Source organism: Rana temporaria, chromosome 13 (genome assembly GCF_905171775.1).
Source record: "Rana temporaria chromosome 13, aRanTem1.1, whole genome shotgun sequence".
NCBI classification, from domain to species: Eukaryota; Metazoa; Chordata; class Amphibia; order Anura; family Ranidae; genus Rana; species Rana temporaria.
The window spans coordinates 111,919,531-111,947,463 of NC_053501.1; the positions used below are offsets into that span (position 1 = coordinate 111,919,531).

Genomic DNA, 27,933 nt, shown 5'->3' on the forward strand with positions numbered 1-27,933 from the left:
GAATTGTGGCCCCCATTGTTGGCGTCACTGGGAGGAATTGTGGCCCCATTGTTGGCGTCATTGGGAGGAATTGTGGCCCCATTGTTGGCGCCATTGGGAGGAATTGTGGCCCCATTGTTGGCGCCATTGGGAGGAATTGTGGCCCCATTGTTGGCGCCATTGGGAGGAATTGTGGGCCCCGCCATTGGGAGGAATTGTGGGCCCCGCCATTGGGAGGAATTGTGGGCCCCGCCATTGGGAGGATATATTGCCCCAAGGGTGGGACAAAAGTAAAGGGCCACAGTTTGGAGACCGTTGTTTTAGAGAACATCTGGAAATGTTTGTGCCTAAGCAGAACCCTGAAAGATTTGTCTTGAATTTCACGTTAAATATATCAGTGTACTTCCTGTGCCTAGGCACCCCTGCTCTGTAACCTTATAGTTATACATCTACAGGAGAACATCTTAGGCCCTCTTGCCTCTGACCACTAGTTTTTCCAGGTTTGGAGTGAGATTTGGTGATGTCACTGCTCACTGTTCTCCTTGCTGGAGGGGAAGCTGTACCTGAGAACCTGCAGTGCAAGGATCTCCCTGCTTCTGCATCATTCATTCTGCGTATCTGTGCTTCCTCCACTTCTCCTGCTGGTGCTTGACCATTACCCCACCAGGCAACAGGGGGGTACCACTATCACTACCCCACTAGTCATTAGATGAGTTCACGACTAAGCTGCTCACTGTTCTCCTTGCTGGAGGGGAATCTGTACCGGAGGACTTGCACTGCGAGTTTCTTCCATTCTACGGATCTCACTGTTCTCCTTGCTGGAGGGGAAACTGTACCCAAGGACCTACACTGCAAGTTTCTCCCTGTTTCTTTCATTCTGCAGATCTGTGCTTCCTCTCCCTCTCCTATTGGTTCTTGACCATTAACCCACCAGCAACAGGGGGGTACCACTGACATGAGGAAGCAAAGCCATATTCCTCCGACCACAAGGCTCACCAGGATTGGAGTTCTGCTTGGTGATTTCACTACAGTGCTGCTCACTGTTCTCCTTGCTGGAGGGGAAGCTGTACCCGAGGACCTACAGTGGAAAGATCTCCTTGCTTCTGCTTTATGCATTCTGTGGATCTGTGTTTTCTCTGTCTCTATCACTACCCCACTAGTCATTAGATGAGTTCACGACTAAGCTGCTCACTGTTCTCCTTGCTGGAGGGGAAACTGTACCCGAGGACCTACACTGCAAGTTTCTTCATGTTTCTTCCATTCTGCGGATCTCACTGTTCTAACTGGAGGGGAAACTGTACCTGAGGACCTACACTGCAAGTTTCTCCCTGTTTCTTCCATTCTGCGGATCTCACTGTTCTCCTTACTGGAGGGGAAACTGTACCCGAGGACCTACACTGCAAGTTTCTCCCTGTTTCTTCCATTCTGTGGATCTCACTGTTCTCCTTACTGGAGGGGAAACTGTACCTGAGGACCTACACTGCAAGTTTATCCCTGTTTCTTCCATTCTGCAGATCTGTGCTTCCTCTCTCCCTCCTGTTGGTTCTTGACCATTACCCCACCAGCAACAGGGGGGTACCACTGACATAAGGAAGCAAAGTCACGTTGCTCTAACAAGATGGCCGTCTCCAAACAAGGAGACCGTTCAGAACAAGGCATGGTAAGTCAGTAATAAGAAAACAGAACAGCTGCTGAGGGTCTACAGGCAATACTGGTCATTAATCTTTTGCCCCGTGCTTGCCTTTCTTTTTTTGGGGGGCACGGGTTCCACAATACTAATGCCCTTTAAAGCAAACGTGTTAAATGTGGACTTCATGGACAAAACATAAAGGAGAAACCACAGTAAACATGCAAATTCATTTTCACCAACAATCTACATCAAGAGCATCTAAAAAAAAAAAAAAAAAAACACATTCGGCTTCCAAGGGGCCCAGGTCTTACAGAACAACACGAACATTTAAGGTCCGGGTGGAAAATCATAAAAGGAGAACCCGGACAAGTCAACAAACCTCAATATTGCCGCACTCCAGAGCCAGGCTAAATCGCGTCTTCTCGTCTTTCACAAAGTGCAACGCCACCTCGGGGTAACCCTTCTTCTGCAAGTAGGCAATGATCGACTGTCCTACCAGCTTGGCGTTTCTCACCATGTGCAGCACCTAACAGGGGGAAAAAAAATGGTGGATAAGTGCTCATCTCAAACAGAAATATCATTTATGAAGAGAGGAAGTGAGTGGCATAGGGCCAGATTCTCAAAAGAGATACGACAGGCGTATCTCTGAGTCCGGCCGGTCGTATCTATGCGCCTGATTCTTAGAATCAGTTACGCATAGATTTCCCTTAGATCCGACTGACGCAAGTCTCTTACGCCGTCGGATCGTAACTGCATATTTACGCTGGCCGCTAGGGGTGTGTACGCTGATTTACGCTTAGAAATATGTAAATCAGCTAGATACGCGAATTCACGAACGTACGCCCGGCCGACGCAGTACAGATACGCAGTTTACGTTAGGCTTTTCCCGGCGTAAAGTTACCCCTGCTATATGGTGGCGTAAGTGCGGCGTACCAATGTCAAGTATGGCCGTCGTTCCCGCGTCGAATCTTGAATTTTTTACGTTGTTTGCGTAACTCGTCCGTGAATGGGGCTGGACGTAATTTACGTTCACGTCAAAACCAATACGTCCTTGCGGCGTATTAGAAACAATGCACACTGGGAGATTTCCACGGACGGCGCATGCGCCGTTCGTGAAAAACGTCAATCACGTCAGGTCACAAGTTATTAACATAAAACACGCCCCCCTGTTCCAAATTTGAATTAGGCAGGCTTACGCCGGCCTTTTTACGCTACGCCGCCGCAACTTTCGGAGCAAGTGCTTTGAGAATACAGCACTTGCCCTTCTAAGTTGCGGAGGCGTAATGTAAATCGGATACGTTAAGCCCGCGCAAAGATACGCGGATCTACGAGAATCTGGCCCATAGTGTGTAACTACTACTGAAGACAGCAGAGGGAGCCAAAGCACACTCTAAACCAGGGGGTCTCAAACTGGTGGCCATCCAGCTGTTGCGAAACTACAAGTCCCATCATGCCTCTACCTGTGGGAGTCATGCATGCAACTGTCGGCCTTGCAATGCATCATGGGACTTGTAGTTCTACAACAGATAGAGGGCCGCTAGTTTGAGACCCCCTGCTGTAAACTGAGCACTACTTCCAGCAAATCAGAGAATGCCAGTTTTAAAGAGAACCTGTCAAAATAACAAACATGGGAGAATATTTCTGGGTTGACATTCTAATCCTGGCTTCAGTACAGTAAAGTCTGTGGGCTGTGAATTGCCTCAATAAAGTACTTGTTTCAGGTCAATGATCTGGTGAGTAGCAAAATAAAATAAAAAATAATATTAAGAAGCCCTAAAGACAAGACAGCAAATGTCTTCTCCCATTCTTCTATAATGCCAGCGTTCCTTTAACCTCTTCCATACAGGGCAGTTATACACACCTCAATACCGGGCCTATTCTGGCACTTCTCTCCTACATGTACAAATCATAATTGTTTTGCTAGAAAATTACGCAGAACCCCCCAAACTTTATATATGTTTTTTTTAGCAGACACCCTAGGGAATAAAACGACGGTCATTGAAACGTTTTATCTTGCACGCTGTTTGCGCAATAATTTTTCAAACGCCATTTTTTTGAAAAAAAATTGTTTCATGAATTAAAAAAATAACAAAACAGTAAAGTTAGCCCAATTTTTTTGTAAAATATGAAATATGATGTTACACCGAGTAAATAGATACCTAACATGTCACGCTTTAAAATTGCGCACACTCATGGAATGGCGCCAAACTTCGGTACTTAAAACTCTCCATAGGCAACGCTTTGAATTTTTTTACAGGTTACCAGTTTAGATTTACAGAGGAGATCTAGTGCTAGAATTGTCGCCGGCACTCTAACGCACGCGGCGATACCTCACATATGTAGTTTAAACGGCGTTTACATATGTCGGCGGGACTTGCGTGTGCGTTCACTTCTGCGCGCGAGCTACTGGGGACAGGGGCGTTAAAAAAAATATTTTTTATTTCTTTTACATATTTATTTCTTTTTTTACACTTTTTTTTTATTTTTATATTATCACTTTTATTCCTATTACAAGGAATGTAAACATCCCTTGTAATAGGAATGTGTGTGACAGGTACTCTTTATGGAGAGATGCGGGGTCAATAAGACCTCACATCTCTCCTCCAGGCTGGAAAGAATGAAATCGGTGAAAAAAAATTCACCGATCTCATGATTACTGTTGCTTAGCAGCCGCAATTGCGGCTTTGTTTACTTACGGCAGTGTTTCTCAATTCCAGTCCTCAGGCCCCCCCAACAGGTCAGGTTTTCAGGATTTCCCTCAGATGAAAAGGCTGTGGTGATTACAAAGGCAGTGAAACTGATCAAATCACCTGTGCAAAATAATGGAAATCCTGAAAACCTGACCTGTTGGGGGGGCCTGAGGACTGGAATTGAGAAACACTGACTTACGGGGACCCGGGCGTGACGTCATCACATCACGCCCGGGTCCTCCGACGGTCATAGAGATGACTGGTGACCATCTGGTCACCAGTCATCTCTATGCTTCCTGCCAGCGGCGGACGATTCGTTCTCCGGGCCCCCGATGGCACGGGAGAGCACGGAGAAGCACCGGATGGCGGCGGGAGGGGGGGGATGTCCCCTCCCGCTGCCTGTAAGAACGATCTAGCGGCGGAATCGCCGCTATGATCATTCTTACGTTGCGCAGAATCGCCGGCAGAAGAGAAGGATATCTGAATGATGCCTCTAGCTGCAGGCATCATTCAGATATCCCCCCACAAAGCCCAGGACGTCATATGACGTCCACCCGGATCGAGGAGGGGTTCCTGCCGCCGTCATTTCACAATGACGCGGTAGGGAAGTGGTTAAAGCAGGGGTCCCCAACCCCCGGGCCACTGCCGGGCCGTAGCCTGTTTGCAGCCGGGCCGCCGACAAGGCTGCACTTTCAGGGGTTCGGCGGTGGCGGACGAGCAGAGAGATGACATCATCTCTCGTCGCCCGCCACACATCAAAGCTGTTCTGCCCTCACAGCCAGCCGTGATTAGCTGTCTGGCTAATTGATCGAGTATGTGATATTCGCACGCCCGCATCACCACCGTCCAGTGCTTACAGCCGGCAGTGGCGGACGAGCAGAGAGAGGTGCTGCGTGCGAGCAAAAGAGATGACGTCATCTCTCACCGCCCGCATTACCACCTTCCAGTGCTTACAGACTGCCGCGAACACTACACTGAGTTTCGGCGGTTCTATCCTCACTGGCAAGTGGCAAACTGCACCTGGCAAACCGCACCTGGCAAGTGGCAAACCGCACCTGGCAAGTGGCAAACCGCACCTGGCAAACCGCACCTGGCAAGTGGCAAACCGCACCTGGCAAACCGCACCTGGCAAGTGGCAAACCGCACCTGGCAAGTGGCAAGCCGCACCTGGCAAGTGGCAAGCCGCACCTGGCAAGTGGCACCTGGCAAACCGCACCTGGCAAGTGGCAAACCGCACCTGGCAAGTGGCAAACCGCACCTGGCAAGTGGCAAACCGCACCTGGCAAGCCGCACCTGGCAAGTGGCAAGCCGCAAGTGGCAAGCCGCACCTGGCAAGTCGCAAGTGGCAAGCCGCACCTGGCAAGTGGCAAACCGCACCTGGCAAGCCGCACCTGGCAAGTGGCAAGCCGCACCTGGCAAGTGGCAAGCCGCACCTGGCAAGTGGCAAGCCGCACCTGGCAAGTGGCAAGCCGCATCTGTTGGCAAGTGACAATCCGCATCTGTTGGCAAGCGACAAGCCGCATCTGTTGGCAAGCGACAAGCCGCATCTGTTGGCAAGTGACAAGCCGCATCTGTTGGCAGGCGACGGTGGCAAGTGACAATCTGCATCTGTTGGCAGGCGACGGTGGCAAGCTGAATTTGGTAGCAGGCGATGGTGGCAAAAGACATGCTGCATCTGGTGGTAGGCGACGGGGGCAAGTGACACACTCGGGGGTCTCACTGATTCTGCATTATGGTGAGTTGAACTATTTCTTTTTTTTATTACATTGTAATAATGGAAATTATGCGCTTCAATCATCCTGACACCATATCAACCATGGTTCCGGGATGATCGAATCGCAAACACCAGCCATTACCAACAAATCGCCCGCAAAATATCGCTTACCCCCCGCAGGCCTCGGCATCATTTTCTTTCATGCAGCCGGTCCCCAGTGTCAAAAAGGTTGGGGACCGCTGCAAGTACTTCTCTTATTTTTTCCCCTTTTGGTCTGTTAAACATACCATTGAGTGGTCTTCTCAATCTTGCCCAGCTCTCCTCTCTGTGGACTACAAAACTACCCCCCCCACCCCAATTTAAGGAGAAGAAGAGAGGGGGATGCATATCCAAGGATGACAACCATAGGGTCCTTATCAGGGACAGTTAGTTAGAGTTGTCACCCTAAGGCTGATAGCATGCTACCAGCAGGATCACCATGTGAGAATATAAAAAAAAAAAAAAAGGTTGACATAAAAATGCAGTGGTGCAGTTTAAGGTGGACCTATTTGGAAGAGGGATGGCTAGGGAACTACAATGCTGCGCACACTGTGACCTCACATTAGGTACCTACCTCATCGTATTTCCTGTTAATCAGGGCCATTTTGAATTTGAATTCTGTGGGGTCAATGGTGAGCACCCGCGGGCGACATTCCCGGTCCAGACAGTAAACGTTGTTACCCTTCACACGGGTGATGTAGATGGGCAGATCCAGAGTACGAATGATGCCGTGATCACTAAAAAGGAAAAAAAGAAGATCAGATGACACACCGATGTAAAGACGACATTTTTATATGCTGCACGTTGGACAGCTGAAGAAATAGTACGGTCAGACAACCGGTCTGTATATAAAGAGGATCGGTCACTGTGTCCACTCGCCTGCTATAACACCCACTTTGGCTTTGCAGTGCTCCCCACACTGCTCTGCATGTCCACTGAAGTCTATGGAAATCCCAGGAATTCCCGAATATGGAAGAGCAAGTGACCGCATCACCCTACTGTGACCGCATTACCCTACTGCAACCGCACGACCCCCATCACCCTACTGCGACCGCATCACCCTACTGCGACCCAACGACCCCCATCACCCTACTGCGACCGCCATCACCCTACTGCCGCCGCATCACCCTACTGCCGCCGCATCACCCTACTGCGACTGCTTTACCCTACTGCCGCCATCACCCTACTGCGACCGCATCACCCTACTGCGACCGCATCACCCTACTGCGACCGCATCACCCTACTGCGACCGCATTACTCTACTGCGACCCAACGACCCCCATCACCCTACTGCGACCGCCATCACCCTACTGCCGCCGCATCACCCTACTGCGACTGCTTTACCCTACTGCCGCCATCACCCTACTGCGACCGCATTATCCTACTGCGACCCGACCGCCATCACCCTACGGCGACCGCCATCACCCTACGGCGACCGCCATCACCCTACGGCAACCGCCATCACCCTACGGCAACCGCCATCACCCTACGGCAACCGCCATCACCCTACGGCAACCGCCATCACCCTACGGCAACCGCCATCACCCTACGGCAACCGCCATCACCCTACGGCAAACGCCATCACCCTACGGCAAACGCCATCACCCTACGGCAAACGCCATCACCCTACGGCAAACGCCATCACCCTACGGCAACCGCCATCACCCTACGGCAACCACCATCACCCTACGGCAAACGCCATCACCCGCCGATGGTCAAAGAAAGAGATTTCCATCAAGTCACTATTAATTACCCACTAGGTTTATCACCGACTTATGGAAACGTCAGACTACGCCGTGTATCTTACCCGGTGGTGAGGGCGTATTTGATGTGGTTGCTGGTGGTGTAGATGAAGACACCGCTCTCCTCCCACGCTCCGCTCTTCACACGAATGTTCTCGTGAATGTTACACAGAGATTCCAGCTTTCTGTTGCAGATCATGATTGCTGGGAATGGACAAAACAGAGGACAACCAATCATTAGACATGAGCAGCCAATAACGGTCCTGACACCAGGTTACCATCGTCTTATTCCAGAGATGGAACACTCACCATGTTTAGCCAGCAGGGCCACGTGAGACATGTCAGAAGACCAGATGACGTATTTGACTTTAGCGATCTTCACAGAAGACAGTGTTCTGCAGACAGATAAAAATAACAATATTAACGGCGGGCAACTAGCAGATAAACTCAGCGGTCTGGAGGTTATTCTGGTTTGCACAATTCCCCATTGCAGTGGCCAAGCCCCCGACCTGTCCCTAGCAACCACGCACCTTCTCATTGCAGTGGCCAAGCCCCCCAACCTGTCCACAGCTACCACATGCCTTCTCATTGCAGTGGTCAAGCCTCCACCTGTCCGCAGATACCACGTGCCTTCTTATTGCAGTGGCCAAGCCCTCACCTGTCCACAGCTACGCCAAGCCCCCGACCTGTCCCCAGCTACCACATGCCTTCTCATTGCAGTGGCCAAGCCTCCACCTGTCCGCAGACACCACGTGCCTTCTTATTGCAGTGGCCAAGCCTCCACCTGTCCGCAGATACCACGTGCCTTTTTATTGCAGTGACCAAGCCTCCACCTATCCGCAGATACCACGTGCCTTTTTATTGCAGTGGCCAAGCCTCCACCTGTCTGCAGATACCACGTGCCTTCTTATTGCAGTGGCCAAGCCCTCACCTGTACCCAGCTACGCCAAGCCCCCGACCTGTCCCCAGCTACCACATGCCTTCTCATTGCAGTGGCCAAACCCCCCCATCTGTCCCCAGCTATCTCGTGCCTTCTCATTGCTGTGGCCAACCCCCCCCCCACCACCACCATCTGAACCCAGCTACCACGTGCCTTCTCATTGCAGTGGACAAACCCCCCCCCCCGCATTTGAACCCAGCTACCACATACCTTCTCATTGAAGTGGCCAAGACCCCCACCTTTCCCTAGCTACCACATACCTTCTCATTGCAGTGGCCAAGCACCCGACCTGTTTCCAGCTACCATGTACCTTCTCATTGCAGTGGCCAAGCACCCGACCTGTCCCCAGCTACCACATGCCTTCTCATTGCAGTGGCCAAGCCCCCACCTGTCCCCGGATCCTAATTTCCTCCATGCTCTGTCCAAATTAAATGTGCAAACACCACAAGGAACTTACCTGTGAGCTTGCCCACTCACACCCGCTGCTCTCCATTTCCACTCCCAAAGTCCACTATTTTATTGCAGAGATGAAAAGATTTTCCAGCAGCCGGACACCATTCCTGGTCATGCAATCAACAGATAAAGGCAGCCTCAACTCGTTCCATCCAAGCCAAGTCCCCAATGCATTTCACCCCGCCCCTGGGGGCTTATGATCGTCCATAATTAAACCCTTGCGGGCGGGACGAAACGCGGTGGTGTGGCTTGGACGGAGCAAGCGGAGGGTGCTTTTATGTGCTGATTACATGACCAGGAATGGTGTGTGGCTGCTGGACCATATTTTTGTCTCTGTGGTGTGCCCTGCGTCAGAACGGAACCACTCTCATCGACTTCCACCTCATAGGATCACAGTTTCCTGAGCGGGGCCCCCTGAGCAACATTCAGGGTCCCACCATTTTTTTTCTGCAATTTCTGCAGCTTTTATGCATTTCCTTGACAATCTAGAGCACATCCTTCAATTTGAATTGCCTCGTTCATATTCAAAAACTGTCATTGTAAAAATCCATATGCAGGCCCCCGGAGTTCTCACCGTTTCTGCTGAACATCGAACAGCGTGATGGAGTCAGCGTCGCGGAGAAGCAGGTTCCCAGTGCCGGCGTAGAAAATCTCATCGCAGTTTGGCACCTGAACTTTTTTAGTGATCTCGTTCTTCAGGTTCTTAATAAGGATCTGCGGGAAAGCGACAGATAAAACCAGTTCATTATTTTTGGGGATCGTACAAAAAGCCTTTATTAGGGAGGACAGCAGAGCAAAAGGAAGTGAACTCACGGAATGCATGCGATCCAGGACGGCGAATCTATTGCGAGCCACCCAGACCGCGGTCAGCCCAGAGGAGCGCTTCCCTTCAGGAGCTACATGCAGATCACAGAGTGTAAAAATCAAGTTCACGTTATACTGAAGGACAGGGTCACTTTAATCATTTAGCCAACCTCTTACCATCAGGGTTCTGAGAGTCGGAGTCCTTAGGGATGGTGTACAGGTCATAAGTGCTGTTCTCCAGGTTGCTGGCCCTCTGTAATAAGGCGACAGATCAATTCAACATACAAATACGACACAAAACCCACCACAGTCAGTTTGCATTTTTTATTTCTGAATCAAATAAATGTGAAGGTTTTAAAAAACCAAAGCTACAATAATTAGAGTAGTAATATATGTGAACTCTTTTCCAAGCTGAAATTATTGTATGCACGTTTTAGTCACTCTTGTGAAGGACCTGTGGGCGGATTGAAAAGCGCTGGATGACGTGTGTGCTCCTTCTGCCAAAAACCACCACGTCGTCGGTAGGGCAGAGGACGGACGGCGTCGGTAGGGCAGAGGACGGACGGCGTCGGTAGGGCAGAGGACGGACGGCGTCGGTAGGGCAGAGGAAGGACGGCGTCGGTAGGGCAGAGGAAGGACGGCGTCGGTAGGGCAGAGGAAGGACGGCGTCGGTAGGGCAGAGGAAGGACGGCGTCGGTAGGGCAGAGGAAGGACGGCGTCGGTAGGGCAGAGGAAGGACGGCGTCGGTAGGGCAGAGGAAGGACGGCGTCGGTAGGGCAGACGACGGACGGCGTCGGTAGGGCAGACGACGGACGGCGTCGGTAGGGCAGAGGAAGGACGGCGTCGGTAGGGCAGAGGAAGGACGGCGTCGGTAGGGCAGAGGAAGGACGGCGTCGGTAGGGCAGAGGAAGGACGGCGTCGGTAGGGCAGAGGAAGGACGGCGTCGGTAGGGCAGAGGAAGGACGGCGTCGGTAGGGCAGAGGAAGGACGGCGTCGGTAGGGCAGAGGAAGGACGGCGTCGGTAGGGCAGAGGAAGGACGGCGTCGGTAGGGCAGAGGAAGGACGGCGTCGGTAGGGCAGAGGACGGCGTCAGAGCACTGGATGGTGTCAGTCGTTTTTTTTAATTATTTTTTTACAATTTTTTTTTTATTATTATTATTTTTACAATTTTAGAGTGTGCCTAATATAAGGCAAGGAAGCCTAGCAGTTGTGTTAATGGCAATATATATTTATATATATACAGCCGCTGTCATACTGCGGCAGGTTGGCACAGCTGCGCAAATCACTGTAGGTGCAAGTCGGCCGCTTTAAGAGTGTTAGGGGCCGTATTTGTGAAAATGCTCCGATATCCAAAACAGATACCTTTGCGGTGCGATTTGAGCCCATACAAAACAAGTACTCATCGATTAAAATCGGTGCAAACCTAACAGTGTTTTTTTTAAAAGAACCTTCGTTATTTTAAAAATGTATACTAGCATAGTAAGTAGCCAAAAAGAACGCTGTACCCTGTATGGGCTTCGTTTTGTATAATTTCACTTTTTGGATAATTTGCGATTATGGACAACTAACCTCTCAGGTAACATTATAAATGTGATGCAATTATTGTTCTTACCGTGCAGAGCAGTACGGCGTTTTCAGCTGGGTTATAGGACATGTTGAACACTGGGAACTTGGAGCCACTGTATATATAAAAAAACAAAAAATAAGTAAAAAAAACTTAAATAATAATAATAATGATAAAAAAAAATATATAAAAACCCAAAATGCGCCAAGCTGAAGTGAGATTTGCGGGATCCCCCGATTTATATCAAGTCAGTACTTTAGGCGTGTGCAATAGAGGAAGTCAGCTCCTGAAAGCGGAGGTCCACACAATTTAATTTTTTTTTTAAAAGCCAGCAGCTACAAATACTGCAACTGCTGACTTTTAAAAAATGGACACTTACCTGTCCAGCTCGTCCGCAGATAAGGCTGATCAATCGTTTGGTCGTAGGCCGCTGCCATGCTCGGTGAGGGAATCAGGAAGTGAAGCCTGCCCGGTTCCTTACTGCGCATGCGCAAGTAGCGCAGCGTGCCGTCACTGGTCCCCGCTCTCTCCCGGGAACAGTGCGTTTCCCAGGAGACAGCGGGAGGTCTAAGGCTCTCAGCGCGTCAGTCCAGGCAACTGGCAGATTTCAACTCCATGGTCGGCATGACGCAGTACCTGGACTGACATTCTTGACGTCAGCAGAAAGCGGACTTCAGCCCGTCGTCTGCTGAAAACGGGTCACGGAGTGCAAAACGAACCGTACTCTTCAGCTGGACTTCTCGTTCAGGAAGTTGTCTGAATCTCTATGTCGATCTTTGCATTTATAACTTACATATGAGTTTTGGATTGGAAATGCCCCTTATACCCCATTATTCCCGTCTCACCTTCTGAGCTGCATGACGGCCACATCCTTTGAGCTGTTGAAATCCAGTTGGCGGAGGAAGCGGTCCTTTACGTAGTACAGGATGTTCCCGTGGACGGCGTAGGCTGGCCTTTCCCGTTCCAACTTGAACACGATCATTCCTCCGTCATGTCCTGGAGGAGAAAACCCAAGTCTTAGTAAAAGGGCATATCTAGACTGGTGGTCTATAGGAGCCGCAACAGGCCCACTGGGCATTTAACCACTTACCGACCGCCGCATGTATATGTACGTCCACAGAATGGCACGTACAGGCATATGGGCGTACATGTACGTCCCCGCCTTTCCGCGGGTCGGGGGTCCGATCGGGACCCCCCCCCCCCCCGCACCATGCGGCGGTCGGGTTCCCTCGGGGAGCGATCCGGGACGACGGCGCGGCTATTTGTTTATAGCCGCCCCCTCGCATTCGCTCCCCGGAGCTGAAGAACGGGGAGAGCCGTATGTAAACACGGCTTCCCCGTGCTTCACTATGGCGGCGCATTGATCGAGTGATCCCTTTTATAGACTCGATCGATGATGTGAGTCCTACAGCCACACCCCCCTACAGTTGTCATTTTCACAATAAACAATGCAATTTAAATGCATTTTTTGCTGTGAAAATGACAGTGGTCCCAAAAATGTGTCAAAATTGTCCGAAGTGTCCGCCATAATGTCGCAGTCACGAAAAACGCTTATCATGAAGGTTAACCACTTAAGACCCGGACCTTTATGCAGGTAAAGGACCTGGCCAGTTTTTGCGATTCGGCACTGCGTCGCTTAAACTGACCATTGCGCGGTCGTGCTCCCAAACAAAATTGGCGTATTTTTTTCCCACAAATAGAGCTTTCTTTTGGTGGTATTTGATCACCTCTGCGGTTTTTATTTTTTGCGCTATAAACAAAAATAGAGCGACAATTTTGAAAAAAAAAAAAACTATATTTTTTACTTTTTGCTGTAATAAATATCCCCAAAAAAGATATATATAAAAAAAAAAAAATGTTCTCAGTTTAGGCCGATACGTATTCTACCTATTTTTGGTAGTTAAAAAAAAAATAAAAAAATCGCAATAAGCGTTTATTGATTTGTTTGCGCAAAATTTATAGCGTTTACAAAATAGGAGATAGTTTTATTGCATTTTTATTATTATTATTTTTTTTACTACTAATGGCGGCGATCAGCGATTTTTTTAGTGACCGCGACATTATGGCGGACACTTCGTACAAAAATCCTATTTTTGCCATAAAACTCTGCCTCTGCCCTCTACTGCCAAAGGGGCAAAGAAAGATGGATTTCTAACACTGTGCCAGAGCACCGTGACCCCACCACCCTCAGCCTTTGAAGTTGGTGGTGTCACGGTGAAAAAGGTAACCGGTTAGGAGATTCAAAAGGCAAACGTTTTCATAAGCATGGACAAAAATCGATAAATCTTTACCTGCTGCAAAAAGGTTGAGGTTGGGGTGAGCAGCCAGAACCCAGAAGCGATCGTGGTCTCGGCGGAAGGTCTGGACTCCGGTTCTACAAAAAAAAAAAAAAACAGTGATAAAAAGATGAACTCAAAAGCATGGGGGCGGCCTGACCATTCGGGCACTTGGGCACTGCCCAAGGGCCCCATTAGGGTTGCCAGCCTCAGTAAAACCAGGGACAGTATGTAAAAATCTGTATTTTTTTTCTTAAATCCCAAGATTATAGCTGCCCCGCCTCTCCAGTACCTTTTCAGTGTGTGTGTGTGTGTGTACTGAGTGGCCCCATAATCTATTGCCCGGGGGCCGCATAATCTCCAATTGCACGGGGGACCCATAATCTCTATTGCCCAGGGGGCGCCCATAATCTCCAATTGCCCGGGGGCGCCCATAATCTCCAATTGCCCGGGGGCGCCCATAATCTCCAAGGACCCATAATCTCCAATTGCCCGGGAGGCCCCATAATCTCCAATTGCCGGGGGGCCCCATAATCTCCAATTGCCCGGGGGGGGGCCCATAATCTCCAATTGCCCGGGGGCCCCCATAATCTCCAATTGCCCGGGGGCCCCCATAATCTCCAATTGCCCGGGAGGCCCCATAATCTCCAATTGCCCGGGGGCCCCCATAATCTCCAATTGCTCGGGAGGCCCCATAATCTCCAATTGCCCGGGAGGCCCCATAATCTCCAATTGCCCGGGAGGCCCCATAATCTCCAATTGCCCGGGAGGCCCCATAATCTCCAATTGCCCGGGGGGCCCATAATCTCTGATTGCCCGGGGGCCCCCTGAGTTGTCAGTCTGCCCTTGCTCAAAAGTAACTCCACGGCTGGGAAAGTGAGAATCAGCAGAGGACTAGGTCCTTGTAATTTGTAAGATGTAGAGTAAGTAGGTAAGTAGAATTCCAGTCTTAAAAACGCCCCCTCCCCTCTCCTAACAACTATATTGAATAACCTCTAAGAAATAAGTATTGGCAAGTGGAACCTCGGATGACGAGCATAATCCGTTCCAGAACACTTGTAATCCAAAGCACTCGCATATCAAAGCGAGTTTCCCTATAGAAGTCAATGGAAACGAAAATAATTTGTTCCGCATTAACTTAAATGGTAAGCAATACCGCATGCGGCCAGAGGCGGCGGGGGGCGCCGGAGAGCCTTGTAAACACTCGGAAAGGGCCGAGGACAAGGCTGAACTCAGAACAGCTCAGGTAAGGAGTATTTCCACGATTTTCCAAGCATTTCCGAACGGCTCAGTTTGGCTCGTTTTGTGAGACAACACTCGCAAAACCGAGTCAAGTTTTTTTTTTTAAACACAGCGCTCGTATTTCGAAAACGCTTGTTCACCGCGTTACTCGCAATCCGAGGTTCCACTGTACTTACCTAGTTCAGGCTACTTCGGTCTGGTCATGTGATCCGGCTTCCCTGTGTCAAGCCAGTGGCACCTGCAGGGGAGAGGAGGAGGGAGCGCCGACAACGGATTGGCCCATTGAAAGCCTATGGGGGGTGAGGTCACTGCTCCAGGCTTTACCAGCGCTCCCCTCCTCTCCCCTGCAGCGCCTTGGAGATCACGTGACCAGACCAAAAGCGGGCTTAAAATAGGCAAGTATGTACATCTTTCCTACATAGGTTAGTAGACATAGGTGTTAGGAAGGGAACGGTTTTAAGTAGGGATGCACCGATATATCGGCGGCCGATACATATCGGCCAAAAATAGCTGCTCCTCCCCCCCCCCCCCCCCGGCTGCCTAGTCTGGCTCCTGTCCCTGCCGCCAATGCACTTCTGTTTTTGGAGGTGACAGGGTTAATAAAGAGAACCTGTCACCTCCAATTGCTATCACGCAGGGAATCATTTTCTCCTGTGTGATGGCAATAAAGTTACCGTATTTATCGGCGTATACCGCGCATTTTTTTGCCCTGGGCAAAATCGTGGGTGCGAGATATACACCGATACCCGCGCCGCGTTTGAATGCCTGCGCCGACAAACACCGAGCGCAGTACACTTGCGTACATTCAGCCAGGCTCGGCTTCGCTCGTAGTCACGCTCTGTGACGTTTACGCGTGAGAAGCCGAGCCTGGCCGACTATACTCGAGTGTAATGCGCTCGGCATACCTCGGCGGAGGCTTCAAACTGAGCGCGGAAAGCGGGGATTCGACATGAAAACAGCGCGGGAGAACACCACCGAGGCCGCAGACGGACGCCGGGCAAGACACCAAGGGCCAGATTCACAGAACAAATACGCCGGAGTATCTACCGATACTCCGGCGTATTTTCAAATTTACCGCGTCGTATCTTAATTTGTGATTCACGAACAAGATACGACGGCTTTTGGCTAAGATCCGACAGGCTTACGGCTTCGTACGCCTTCGGATCTTAGGCTGCAATACTTCGGCCGCCGCTGGGTGTTGTTCGCGTCGTTTTCCAGCGTCGGGTATGCAAATTAGCATTTACGGCGATCCACGAACCTACTCGCGTGCGTAACGTCGTTTTTTCCCGTCGCAAAGTTAAGCAATCTTTTTCATTGCTTAACTTTACACCAGCCATGTTAAAGTATGGCCGTCGTTCCCGCTTCGAATTTTAAATTTTTTTTTATTTATTTTTTTTCGGCGTAAGTACGATACGCACGTCGCCATTCACAAACACGTCGGAGCGCCGTAATTTTGCGCAAAGCACGTCGGGAAATTTTAACACGGAGCATGCGCAGAACGTTCGGCGCGGGAGCGCGCCCAATTTAAATGGTACACGCCCCATGTGAATTAGGCGGGCTTGCGCCGGACGTCTTTACGATACACCGCCGCAAGTTTACAGGTAAGTGCTTTGTGAATCAGGCACTTACGCTGAAAACTTGCGGCGGCGTAACGTAAACGGGATACGTTACGCCGCGGCGCAGGTACCTGAATCTGGCCCCAAAACGGTAAGTAGTAAAATGTAATAAAATGTTTTTTTTTTCAGGAAAAACGGGGTCAAAATTAGGGGTGCGCGCTATACCAACGTATTTTTATATGTTGGTTCTATGAGCGCATCGAGGCCTGCTGGTAATGACTGCGCTCCCAATAAGCATTTTAAATAAATAAATAAATATACGCCGGAGCGCAATACCCCGATAAATACGGTAAGTGTAAAAAAAAAAAGAAAGAAGAAATAATAATTAAATTAATTAATTAAAAAGTAAAGAATAAGAAAAATATTAAAAATAAGAAAATTATACAAAAAAAAAAAAAAAGTAAAACGACAAGCTACAAAAATAAAAAAAGTGATAAAGTAATAAAAAAAAAAAAAAATGCTGGTCGCATTGCGAAAACGCTCGTTAACCGCGTCACTTGCAATCCGAGGTATTACTGCACTTACACTGGTCAAAGCTGTTACAATGTAACAATATCCACACTTGGAATTCTTACTGGACCCAACATAGGAGACGGTGACCCCCCCTCACCTCTTGGACATATCCCAGACGCGGATGCTCTTATCTTCGGAGTTGCTCAGGATCAGCTCCTGTCGGGGGTGGAAGACGGCGCAGGAGACGTTGTTGTAATGTCCACGGCAAGTGTCCACTTCCCAGGCCTTGGATTCTGTGGATGGGGGGGAAACAATGACAGACATCAGATGGGTTAAAATGTTCCATTTCAGCCACAACTTTTTTTTCTGACAAGAGTACAAAAGCTGGACTTGCTATCCCCTCCCCCGTGTTTGAATAGAGGGGATTTTTTTCTGTCACAGGCTGCCTTTAGAGGAGACTTGTCTTCACTTCCTGTTCTGTCATCTGGACAGGAAGTAAGGGGAAATCTCCCTCACAGGGACAGAGATAGCACTGAGTGAGCCCAGCCGTGGGGCGCGAGCGTGCCGCCGTGGGGCGCGAGCGTGCCGCCACGCTCGCAACCTGGTCCTGTTCTCCGTGACCAGCGATCAGGTCACAGGAGCTGAAGAACGGGGAGAGGCGAGTGTAAACAAACCTTTCCCCGTTCTTCACTGTGGCAGTGTCAGTGATCGTCTGTTCCCAGCCGTGGGTCACGAACGCGCCGCTGCTGACGCGCTCGCGACCCAGTTCTGTCCTCTGTGACCGCGCCCACGGGACCCGATTGCCGCCGGTGTCCCGCGATCGGTCACAGGAGCTGAAGAACGGGGAGAGGCGATTGTAAACAAACCTTTCCCCGTTCTTCACTGTGGCTGTGATCGTCTGTTCCCAGCCGTGGATCACGAACGCGCCGCTGCTGGCGCGCTCACGAACCAGTTCTGTCCTTTGTGACCGCGCCCACGTGACCCGATCGCCGCCGGTGTCCCGCGATCGGGTCACAGAGCTGAAGAAAGGGGAGAGGTGATTGTAAACAAACCTTTCCCCGTTCTTCGCTGTGGCAGTGTCAGTGATCGTCTGTTCCCAGCCGTGGGTCACGAACGCGCCGCTGCTGGGGCGCTCGCGATCCAGTTCTGTCCTTTGTGACGGCGCCCACGGGACCCGATCGCCACCGGTGTCCCGCGATTGGGTCACAGAGAGGAAGAACGGGGAGAGGCGATTGTAAACAAACCTTTCCCCGTTCTTCACTGTGGCAATGTCAGTGATCGTCTGTTCCCTGAGTTAGGGAACGACGATCAGTGACGTCACAAGTCCAGCCCCACCCCCCTCACAGTAAGAACACTCCCTTAGGGCACACTTAACCCCTACAGCGCCCCCTCTTGGTTAACCGCTTCACTGCCAGTGTCATTTTCACAGTAATCAGTGCATTTTTATAGCACCTTTCGCTGTATAAATGACAATGGTCCCAAAATAACTGTCAAAAGTGTCCGATTTGTCCGCCATAATGTCGCAGTCACGAAAAAAAAACACGCTGATCGCCGCCATTACTAGTAAAAAAAATTAAACATTAATAAAAATGCCATAAAACTATCCCCTATTTTGTAAACGCTATAACTTTTGCGCAAACCAAACGCTTATTGGGATTTTTTTTTTACCAAAAAAATATGTAGAAGAATACGTATCGGCCTAAACCGAGGGGAAAAAAAAAATAATTATATATGTTTTTGGGGGATATTTATTACAGCAAAAAGTAAAAAAAATATTGAATTTTTTTCAAAACTGTCGCTCTATTTTTGTTTATAGCGCAAAAAATAAAAACCGCAGAGGTGATCAAATACCACCAAAAGAAAGCTCTTTTTGTGGGAAAAAAAGGACGCCAATTTTGTTTGGGAGCCACGTCGCACAATTGTCAGTTTAAGCGACGCAGTGCCGAATCGCAAAAAAGGTGCCTGGTCCTGTAGCGGCATATTGGTCTGGGGCTTAAGTGGTACATATGGTGGGTTAGCTGAAGGCTCTCACTGCACACCTCACATACAGACGTTGATTGGCTGTCAGTCAAGAAAAAGCAAGCGCTGGGGAATCATAATCAAAAAAGCGTCTGAAGGTTCTCATTGGTCCAGGTCATGGCAGATCTAGTAGAAATCGGTTATATTCAACCGGATTGGTTCTAAAAAATGTTTTGGATGTTTTATTTCTCAAGCACCTTCTTCCACTCTAACAAGTGTCAGAAACTTACCCCCCCAGTATTTATAGGCAAATCAGTTTTAACATCTCTACCTGGAGACTTTCAGTCATGTAATGTGAATTAAAGTAGAAGCAGCCAAGTGCCCCCCTTACGTCATTTCCACACAAAGCTTCAAAAGCCTTTGAGATCATTTGTGGTTCCCACCTATCAAGTGCTAATGTGTGGCAGCCCATGCAGTTTGGGCGCACGTGCGCCACCACCTCCAGGTGACGTCACAAAGAAGATGACGGCACCTGACCCGGGAGACGACGTCACAAAGATGACGGCACCTGACCCGGGAGACGACGTCACAATGAAGATGACGACACCTGACCCGGGAGACGACGTCACAATGAAGATGACGACACCTGACCCGGGAGACGACGTCACAAAGAAGAAAATGACGGCACCTGACCCGGGAGACGACGTCACGAAGAAAATGACGGCACCTGACCCGGGAGACGACGTCACAAAGAAGATGACGGCACCTGACCCGGGAGACGACGTCACAAAGAAGATGACGGCACCTGACCCGGGAGACGACGTCACAAAGAAGATGACGGCACCTGACCCGGGAGACGACGTCACAAAGAAGATGACGGCACCTGACCCGGGAGACGACGTCACAAAGAAGATGACGTCACCTGACCCGGGAGACGACGTCACAAAGAAGATGACGCACCTGACCCGGGAGACGACGTCACAAAGAAGATGGCGGCACCTGACCCGGGAGACGACGTCACAAAGAAGATGACGGCACCTGACCCGGGAGACGACGTCACAAAGAAGATGACGGCACCTGACCCGGGAGACGACGTCACAAAGAAGATGACGGCACCTGACCCGGGAGACGACGTCACAAAGAAGATGACGGCACCTGACCCGGGAGACGACGTCACAAAGAAGATGACGGCACCTGACCCGGGAGACGACGTCACAAAGAAGATGACGGCACCTGACCCGGGAGACTACGTCACAAAGAAGATGACGGCACCTGACCCGGGAGACGACGTCACAAAGAAGATGACGCACCTGACCCGGGAGACGACGTCACAAAGAAGATGGCGGCACCTGACCCGGGAGACGACGTCACAAAGAAGATGACGGCACCTGACCCGGGAGACGACGTCACAAAGAAGATGACGGCACCTGACCCGGGAGACGACGTCACAAAGAAGATGACGCACCTGACCCGGGAGACGTCACAAAGAAGATGGCGGCACCTGACCCGGGAGACGACGTCACAAAGAAGATGACGGCACCTGACCCGGGAGACGACGTCACAAAGAAGATGACGCACCTGACCCGGGAGACGACGTCACAAAGAAGATGGCGGCACCTGACCCGGGAGACGACGTCACAAAGAAGATGACGGCACCTGACCCGGGAGACAACGTCACAATGAAGATGACGACACCTGACCCGGGAGACGACGTCACAAAGAAGATGACGGCACCTGACCCGGGAGACGACGTCACAAAGAAGATGACGGCACCTGACCCGGGAGATGACGTCACAGAGAAGATGACGGCACCTGACCCGGGAGACGACGTCACAAAGAAGATGACGGCACCTGACCCGGGAGATGACGTCACAGAGAAGATGACGGCACCTGACCCGGGAGTCGTCGTCGTCAACAGGTCAGTGCTGGATTTACTGGGCACGTATGTAAATTTCACCCCACTCCAGCAGAGCAGGTAAGAAGGGGCAGTTCATAAAATTAAACCAGGGGGAGTAAAATCTCTTGTTAGACCTCCCAATTGGACAAGTAACATCCCCTTTCGGACAGTTCTCAGCTACATTCATACAGCCATTGAGGACTACTGAAATTGGCTACAGCTATCACATAGTATAGGGGAGGCGTACATACACACTGAAGAGCCGGCACTTGGAAGTTCAGTCTTGTATCTTTATTTTCATATGACCATGATAAAAGAACACGCGTGGCTCTTCAGTGTGGAGGTATGTTTCGATTTCAGATGTGGGAGGGAGAATCTGAGCCAGGAGCACCTGGACTAGGTGTGCTGCATTCCACTCCAGTATCCGGGTTTTCTCTGTTAAGAGCGGTTTATCTTTGTGTTGGATGTGCAGGGCCAGAGCAGTGATTGGCCCTGTACCATGTGATCGCTGTGACCAATCACAGTACTTCTTGATGGCAGAAAGAATGGCAGCCATGTTTACTGTTGGACATGTGATCGCTGTGAATGGTCATAGCGATCACATGGTACAGGGCCAAGCACAGCTTCCCTTGTACATCCAAAACAAAGGTACACCACTCTGAATAGAGAAAACTGGAGAAAAGCTGACACATCGGCAGTGCTCCTCCCTGGCATCATGTGATCGCTGTGACCAATCACAGCGATCATGTCAGAGAAACAATCTTGCCAGCCACCGTCCTGCGCGCACACGCGGTCCGGCGCACCAATCAGAATCCTGGCAGGCCTATTTAAGTCAGCCCAGGCCCCATGACGGGTTGCTGGTTTGTTGTCAGCTCCTGCTTAACCCGACTTCCCCGTTACCTGTTCCTGAACTTGTTGTGACCTAGATCGGCTTGACTACTCTCTCTCTCTCTCTCCTGGACCTGACCCCTGGTCTGTCTCTCAGATTTGTTGCTCATCTCCAGCCCCTGACCTTCGGCCTGCTACTCTCTCCAGCCCCTGACCTCCCTGCTTGCATCTCGGATCTGCCCATTTGTCTCAGCCCTTGATCTCCTGTTTTGGACTTATTGAACTGTGCTCCTGTCTCTGGTATCTGACCCACGGCCTGCCCTCAAGTGACCTCCCTCCAGCTTTGCTTCCACAGTTCAGCGCTACCTGATCTTCTAGCAAGCGTCACCTTCTCTGCTGGTAGCCAGTGCCTCTTCGCGCCATCCTCCCTCCGTCTCACCTCCAGGGGGCAGAGTGCGCCAAGTCGCAAAGGGTGAGCCGATCTCGGTGAGTACATACCTGACAGATCACAGTACTTCTTGACTGCTGAAAGAATGGCAGCCATATTTACTAATGAACATGTGATCACTGTGAACGGCCACAGCGATCACATGGTGCCAGGGAGGAAAACCGCCGGTCGGTACTTGGATTGGTGATCTGCTGTTTTCAGTAGCACAGTGGTCAAAGGATTGTACTAGGGTTGTCCCGATACCACTTTGAGACCAAGTACAAGTACTGATACTTTTTTTCCCCAAGTACTCGCCGATACCGAATACTGATACTTTTTTTTAATGTCATGTGACAGTGGCGGTATTCTTTTTAGATTTTTTTTACAATTTTTTTTTTTACAGTGATCTTTTTTACATTTTTTTATTGGGGGGGGGGTGTGAATTGTCAGTGTGTTTGTTTTTTTGATTTACATTTTATTTATTTTTTTAAAATATTTATTGCAATTCTTTTATTTTTTTTTATCAGCCCTGTTGGGGGTCTTTGGTGAGATATCAGGGGTCTAAAAAGACCTCTGACATCTCCCCTTTAAGACAGAGAAAGGGACTAAGGACACAGATTCCCCAGTCCCTTTCTTTGCAGCCTCAGCTGAAATGAATGGAGGGAGGGGAGCTTCTCTCCATTCATAAACTAAAGCATCGTAAACACAGTTTACGATGCTCGGTTATATGAATGGACAGAGTCAGTGACCACTGACTCTGTCCATTCGGAAAAGGTAAGAGAAGAGCGACACGGGCGGGGGGAGGGGGGGTAGAGAAGAGCGACACGGACGGACGGGGGGAGGGGTAGAGAAGAGCGACACGGACGGGGGGGGGGAGGGAAGAGCGACACGGACGGGGGGGGGAGAGAGAAGAGCGACACGGACGGACGGGGGGAGGGGTAGAGAAGAGCGACACGGACGGGGGGGGGTAGGGAAGAGCGACACGGACGGGGGGGGGGAGGAGAGAAGAGCGGCATGGAGCACGGGGGAGGAGAGAAGAGCGGCATGGAGCACGGGGGAGGAGAGAAGAGCGGCATGGAGCACGGGGGAGGAGAGAAGAGCGGCATGGAGCACGGGGGAGGAGAGAAGAGCGGCATGGAGCACGGGGGAGGAGAGAAGAGCGGCATGGAGCACGGGGGAGGAGAGAAGAGCGGCATGGAGCACGGGGGAGGAGAGAAGAGCGGCATGGAGCACGGGGGAGGAGAGAAGAGCGGCATGGAGCACGGGGGAGGAGAGAAGAGCGGCACTGACAGGGGGAGGAGAGAAGAGCGGCACTGACAGGGGGAGGAGAGAAGAGCGGCATGGAGCACGGGGGAGGAGAGAAGAGCGGCATGGAGCACGGGGGAGGAGAGAAGAGCGGCATGGAGCACGGGGGAGGAGAGAAGAGCGGCATGGAGCACGGGGGAGGAGAGAAGAGCGGCATGGAGCACGGGGGAGGAGAGAAGAGCGGCACTGACAGGGGGAGGAGAGAAGAGCGGCACTGACAGGGGGAGGAGAGAAGAGCGGCATGGAGCACAAGGGAGGAGAGAAGAGCGGCATGGAGCACGGGGGAGGAGAGAAGAGCGGCATGGAGCATGGGGGAGGAGAGAAGAGCGGCACTGACAGGGGGAGGAGAGAAGAGCGGCATGGAGCACGGGGGAGGAGAGAAGAGCGGCATGGAGCACGGGGGGGGGGGGGAAGGAAAGACAGCACGGGGGAGAAGACTTGCAACTCCCCTGACTGCCCAGGTATCGACTGAGGCATCGGAGCATTTCCCCCCGAGTACTTTGAATGCTCGGTATCGGTACATCCCTAGATTGTACCAATTCGTGCCTCCGGGGGCACACAAGGTGCAGCTCTAAGAGGACATACGGGTACCTCCTCCCGCCCGACCAGGAAACGGTTAAACATTTTACGGTGCCCGAGATAACCATGTTGCCTATAAATACCGAGGTATGTTCCTAACACTCCTAAGAGCCGAGGAAGCTACTTGGTTGGGTAGCAAATCATCATCATTTCCAAAGTAAAGTACAATGGGAAAAACTACTACTAGATCTTAAGCCAAAGCTGCTAGGCAGATATAAAAAGAAAGAATTGAGTTCAGACACTTTGATCGCCTGGCCGTCGATCCCACAAAAGATCACAGCAGTGCACAGAGCCTCAGTAGTGTTAAGGAGAAGGTTCCACAGCTAAAAGGAGACACAAGTAGGAGATAGGACGGGAACATGCCCTCCTTTGAACTATGGGGGGGGGGGTTATTGGTTTATCACAACAGCCTGCTGGAGAAGAGACGACAACGCTGCACAGAACACTACAGAGCACGGACGGTAGTCACACACAGACAGGGACAAACACATGCAGGCAGAAACCACCATGTATGGAGTACTGGCCTGCGCAGGCTGGGACAACCTCTGGAAAAAACACAAAAGAGGACTCCGTGTTAAATCTCATCCCTATCACACACATCCACCCCAGTACATACATGATAGATGTCTAATGGTCTAAAACAATGCTAGCGGCAACCACTCAGAGATCACTCTGCGTTGGCCAGACCCTAGCCGAGTGAATTCTGATTGGTTCGCTATGGTTTTCCCTTAATGAATAAAGGCTGCGAGTGATATAAAAAAAGTCACTTACCGTTCATTCTCCAGATCTTCACCTGCCTGTCATCAGCTCCCGATACAATGAGAGGCATGGTAGGGTGGAAGGCGGCCCAGTTCACACCACGATCGTGACCCTGGGGGTTGAAGGAAAAAAAAAAAAAAAAAGTTATTAACTTGGCAACCCATCCAAATAGCAAAAAACTCGTTTAGATCCTAAGCTCTCACGAGCTGGGCCCTCCTAACCCTCTTGTATTGAAATGGTACAGTCTCTTTACTCTGAAAAGCTGTTAGGAACTGATCACCTGCTGCCAGGACTGTGGTTTCTGGATCAGAAGGTTGTGGTTCTGGTGTCCTTCAGCATATAGTTTTTACCTGATGCTGGCTGCTGGGAGGGTATTTAGTCCCTCCTCTACTATTCCCTCTTGCTTTAGTGTTTTTCCTGAGACAGAGATAAATGCTTGTTGACTAAATTGAAGTCTAAATCCTGCCCTGTATCCAGAACCCTGCTGCCTCCTACCTGCTCCCCTTGTTCTTGATCCTGGCTTCTTCTATTTAGTCCCTCCTCTACCATTTCCTCTTGCTTTAGTGTTTTGCCTGAGAGACAGATAAATGCTTGTTGACTAAATCGAAGTCTAAATCCTGCCCTATATCCAGTAACCTGCTGCCTCTTACCTGCTCCCCTTATTCCTGATCCCAGGTCTAGTTCCCTTTCCGGACTATTTTCACCTGATGCTGGGGGGGTTATTTAGTCCCTCCTCTACTATTCCCTCTTGCTTTAGTGTTTTGCCCGATAGCCAATACATGCTTGCTAAACCGGAGTCTAAATCCTGCCCCGAATCCAATACCCTGCTGTCTCTTTCCTGCTTCTCTTATTCCTGATCCCAGGCCTGGTTTTCCTTCCAGACTATTTTCATCTGATGCTGGCTGCTGGGAGGGTATTTAGTCCCTCCTCTACCCATTTCTTCTTGCTTCAGTGTTGTGCCTGAGAGACAGATAAATGCTTGTTGACTAAATCAAAGTCTAAATCCTACCCTGTATCCAGAACCCTACTGCTTCCTACCTGCTCCCCTTGTTCCTGATCTTGGCTCCTTCTATTTAGTCCCTCCTCTAATATTCCCTCTCGCTTCAGTGTTTTGCCCGATATCCAATACATGCTTGCTGACTAAACCGGAGTCTAAATCCTACCCTGAATCCAGTACCCTGCTGCCTCTTTCCTGCTTCTCTTATTCCTGATCCCAGGCCTGGTTTTCCTTCCGGACTATTTTCACCTGATGCTGGCTGCTGGGAAGGGTATTTAGTCCCTCCTCTACTATTCCCTCTTGCTTTAGTGTTTTGCCTGAGAGCCAGATAAATGCTTGTTGACTAAATCGAAGTCTAAATCCTGCCCTGTATCCAGTAACCTGCTCCCCTTATTCCTGATCCCAGGTCTGGTTCCCTTTCCTGGACTATTTTCACCTGATGCTGGGGGATTATTTAGTCCCTCCTCTACTATTGCCTCTTTTTCAGTGTTTTGCCCGATAGCCAATACATGCTTGCTGACTAAACCGGAGTTGAAATCCTGCCCTGAATCCAATACCCTGCTGCCTCTTTCCTGCTTCTCTTATTCCTGATCCCAGGCCTGGTTTTCCTTCCGGACTATTTTCACCTGATGCTGGGAGGGTATTTCGTCCCTCCTCTACTATTCCCTCTTGCTTTAGTGTTTTGCCTGAGAGCCAGAAAAATGCTTGTTGACTAAATCGAAGTCTAAATCCTGCCCTGTATCCAGTAACCTGCTGCCTCTTACCTGCTCCCCTTATTCCTGATCCCAGGTCTAGTTCCCTTTCCGGACTATTTTCACCTGATGCTGGGGGGTTATTTAGTCCCTCCTCTACTATTGCCTCTTTTTCAGTGTTTTGCCCGATAGCCAATACATGCTTGCTGACTAAACCGGAGTCTAAATCCTGCCCTGAATCCAGTTCCCTGCTGCCTCTTTCCTGCTTCTCTTATTCCTGATCCCAGGCCTGGTTTTCCTTCCGGAACAATTTTCACCTGATGCTGGCTGCTGGGAGGGTATTTAGTCCCTCCTGTACTATTCCCTCTTGCTTTAGTGTTTTACCTGAGAGCCAGATAAAAGCTTGTTGACTAAATCGAAATCTAAATCCTACCCTGTATTCAGAACCCTGCTGCCTCCTACCTGCTCCCCTTGTGTTTCTGATCCTGGCTCCTTCTATTTAGTCCCTCCTCTACTATTTCCTCTCGCTTCAGTGTTTTGCCTGATAGCCAAAAACATGCTTGCTGACTAAACGGGAGTCTAAATTCTGCCTGATCCTGCCCTGTATCCAGTACCCTGCTGTCTCTTATCAGCTCCCCTTGTTTCTGATCCCAGTCCTGGTTCCCCTATTTTCACCTGATGCTGGCTGCTGGGAGGGAATTTAGTCCCTTCTCTACCATTTTCTCTTTCAGTCTTCCTTTTCTGACCATTCCTTGCATCTCTAGTTTGGCACAAATTAACTATTCAAAGTGATCACAAACGTGGAATATTAGTTTAAAACAGGGGTGGGCAACTGTGGCCCTCCAGCTGCTCTGGAACTACGTGTCCCATGAGGTACTAAAACACTGACAGCTGGAAGGTCGCCTTTGGCTACACCTCCTGCAAAGTGTTCTTCACCTACCGCCTACAGTATGTAAAGCGCTGTGTAAATTGTTGGCACTTTATCAATATAATTGCCCGTAATACATAAAACATTTTACACACAACTGAAAAACTTGCCAATAATCACAAAATTGGTCAAATTATTCTATTCTACAGCTAAAATCTATCGCACTTCCTTCTTCTATTGGACTCCCAGTGAACCCAGCTTCATCAATACGACGTTCGATACACACATAGGAAGGGTGGATACATAGGAAGGGGTGGATGCACAGTACCTCCAGAACATGTTTCACCACTGCGTCGGTGGTCCCAAACAAATCCACTCCTGTGAGTCCACGCACATCGGAGTCCACCGCTCCTGGAGAAAGGTTCTTTTTGCGCAGGCCTTTCCGTGAGACGAGAGCAGAAGAGATACGGTTATTGTAAG

The 27,933-nt window shown here is 50.2% G+C and overlaps 1 protein-coding gene across 1 annotated transcript in view; it reads right to left on the reverse strand.

The window, feature by feature from the left end:
• COPA (COPI coat complex subunit alpha) overlaps positions 1-27,933 on the reverse strand; it is a 74,287-nt gene that overhangs the window by 24,707 nt on the left and 21,647 nt on the right. The window contains exons 7-19 of the mRNA XM_040332247.1: positions 27,782-27,891; positions 24,909-25,008; positions 17,300-17,435; positions 13,847-13,929; positions 12,401-12,551; positions 11,604-11,670; positions 10,169-10,244; positions 10,001-10,083; positions 9,762-9,901; positions 8,104-8,189; positions 7,860-7,998; positions 6,627-6,789; positions 1,989-2,135 (exon numbers count right to left, since the gene is read on the reverse strand). Coding sequence (XP_040188181.1) covers positions 1,989-2,135; positions 6,627-6,789; positions 7,860-7,998; positions 8,104-8,189; positions 9,762-9,901; positions 10,001-10,083; positions 10,169-10,244; positions 11,604-11,670; positions 12,401-12,551; positions 13,847-13,929; positions 17,300-17,435; positions 24,909-25,008; positions 27,782-27,891 — 1,481 coding nt within the window. The remainder of the gene's footprint in view (positions 1-1,988; positions 2,136-6,626; positions 6,790-7,859; positions 7,999-8,103; positions 8,190-9,761; positions 9,902-10,000; positions 10,084-10,168; positions 10,245-11,603; positions 11,671-12,400; positions 12,552-13,846; positions 13,930-17,299; positions 17,436-24,908; positions 25,009-27,781; positions 27,892-27,933) is intronic.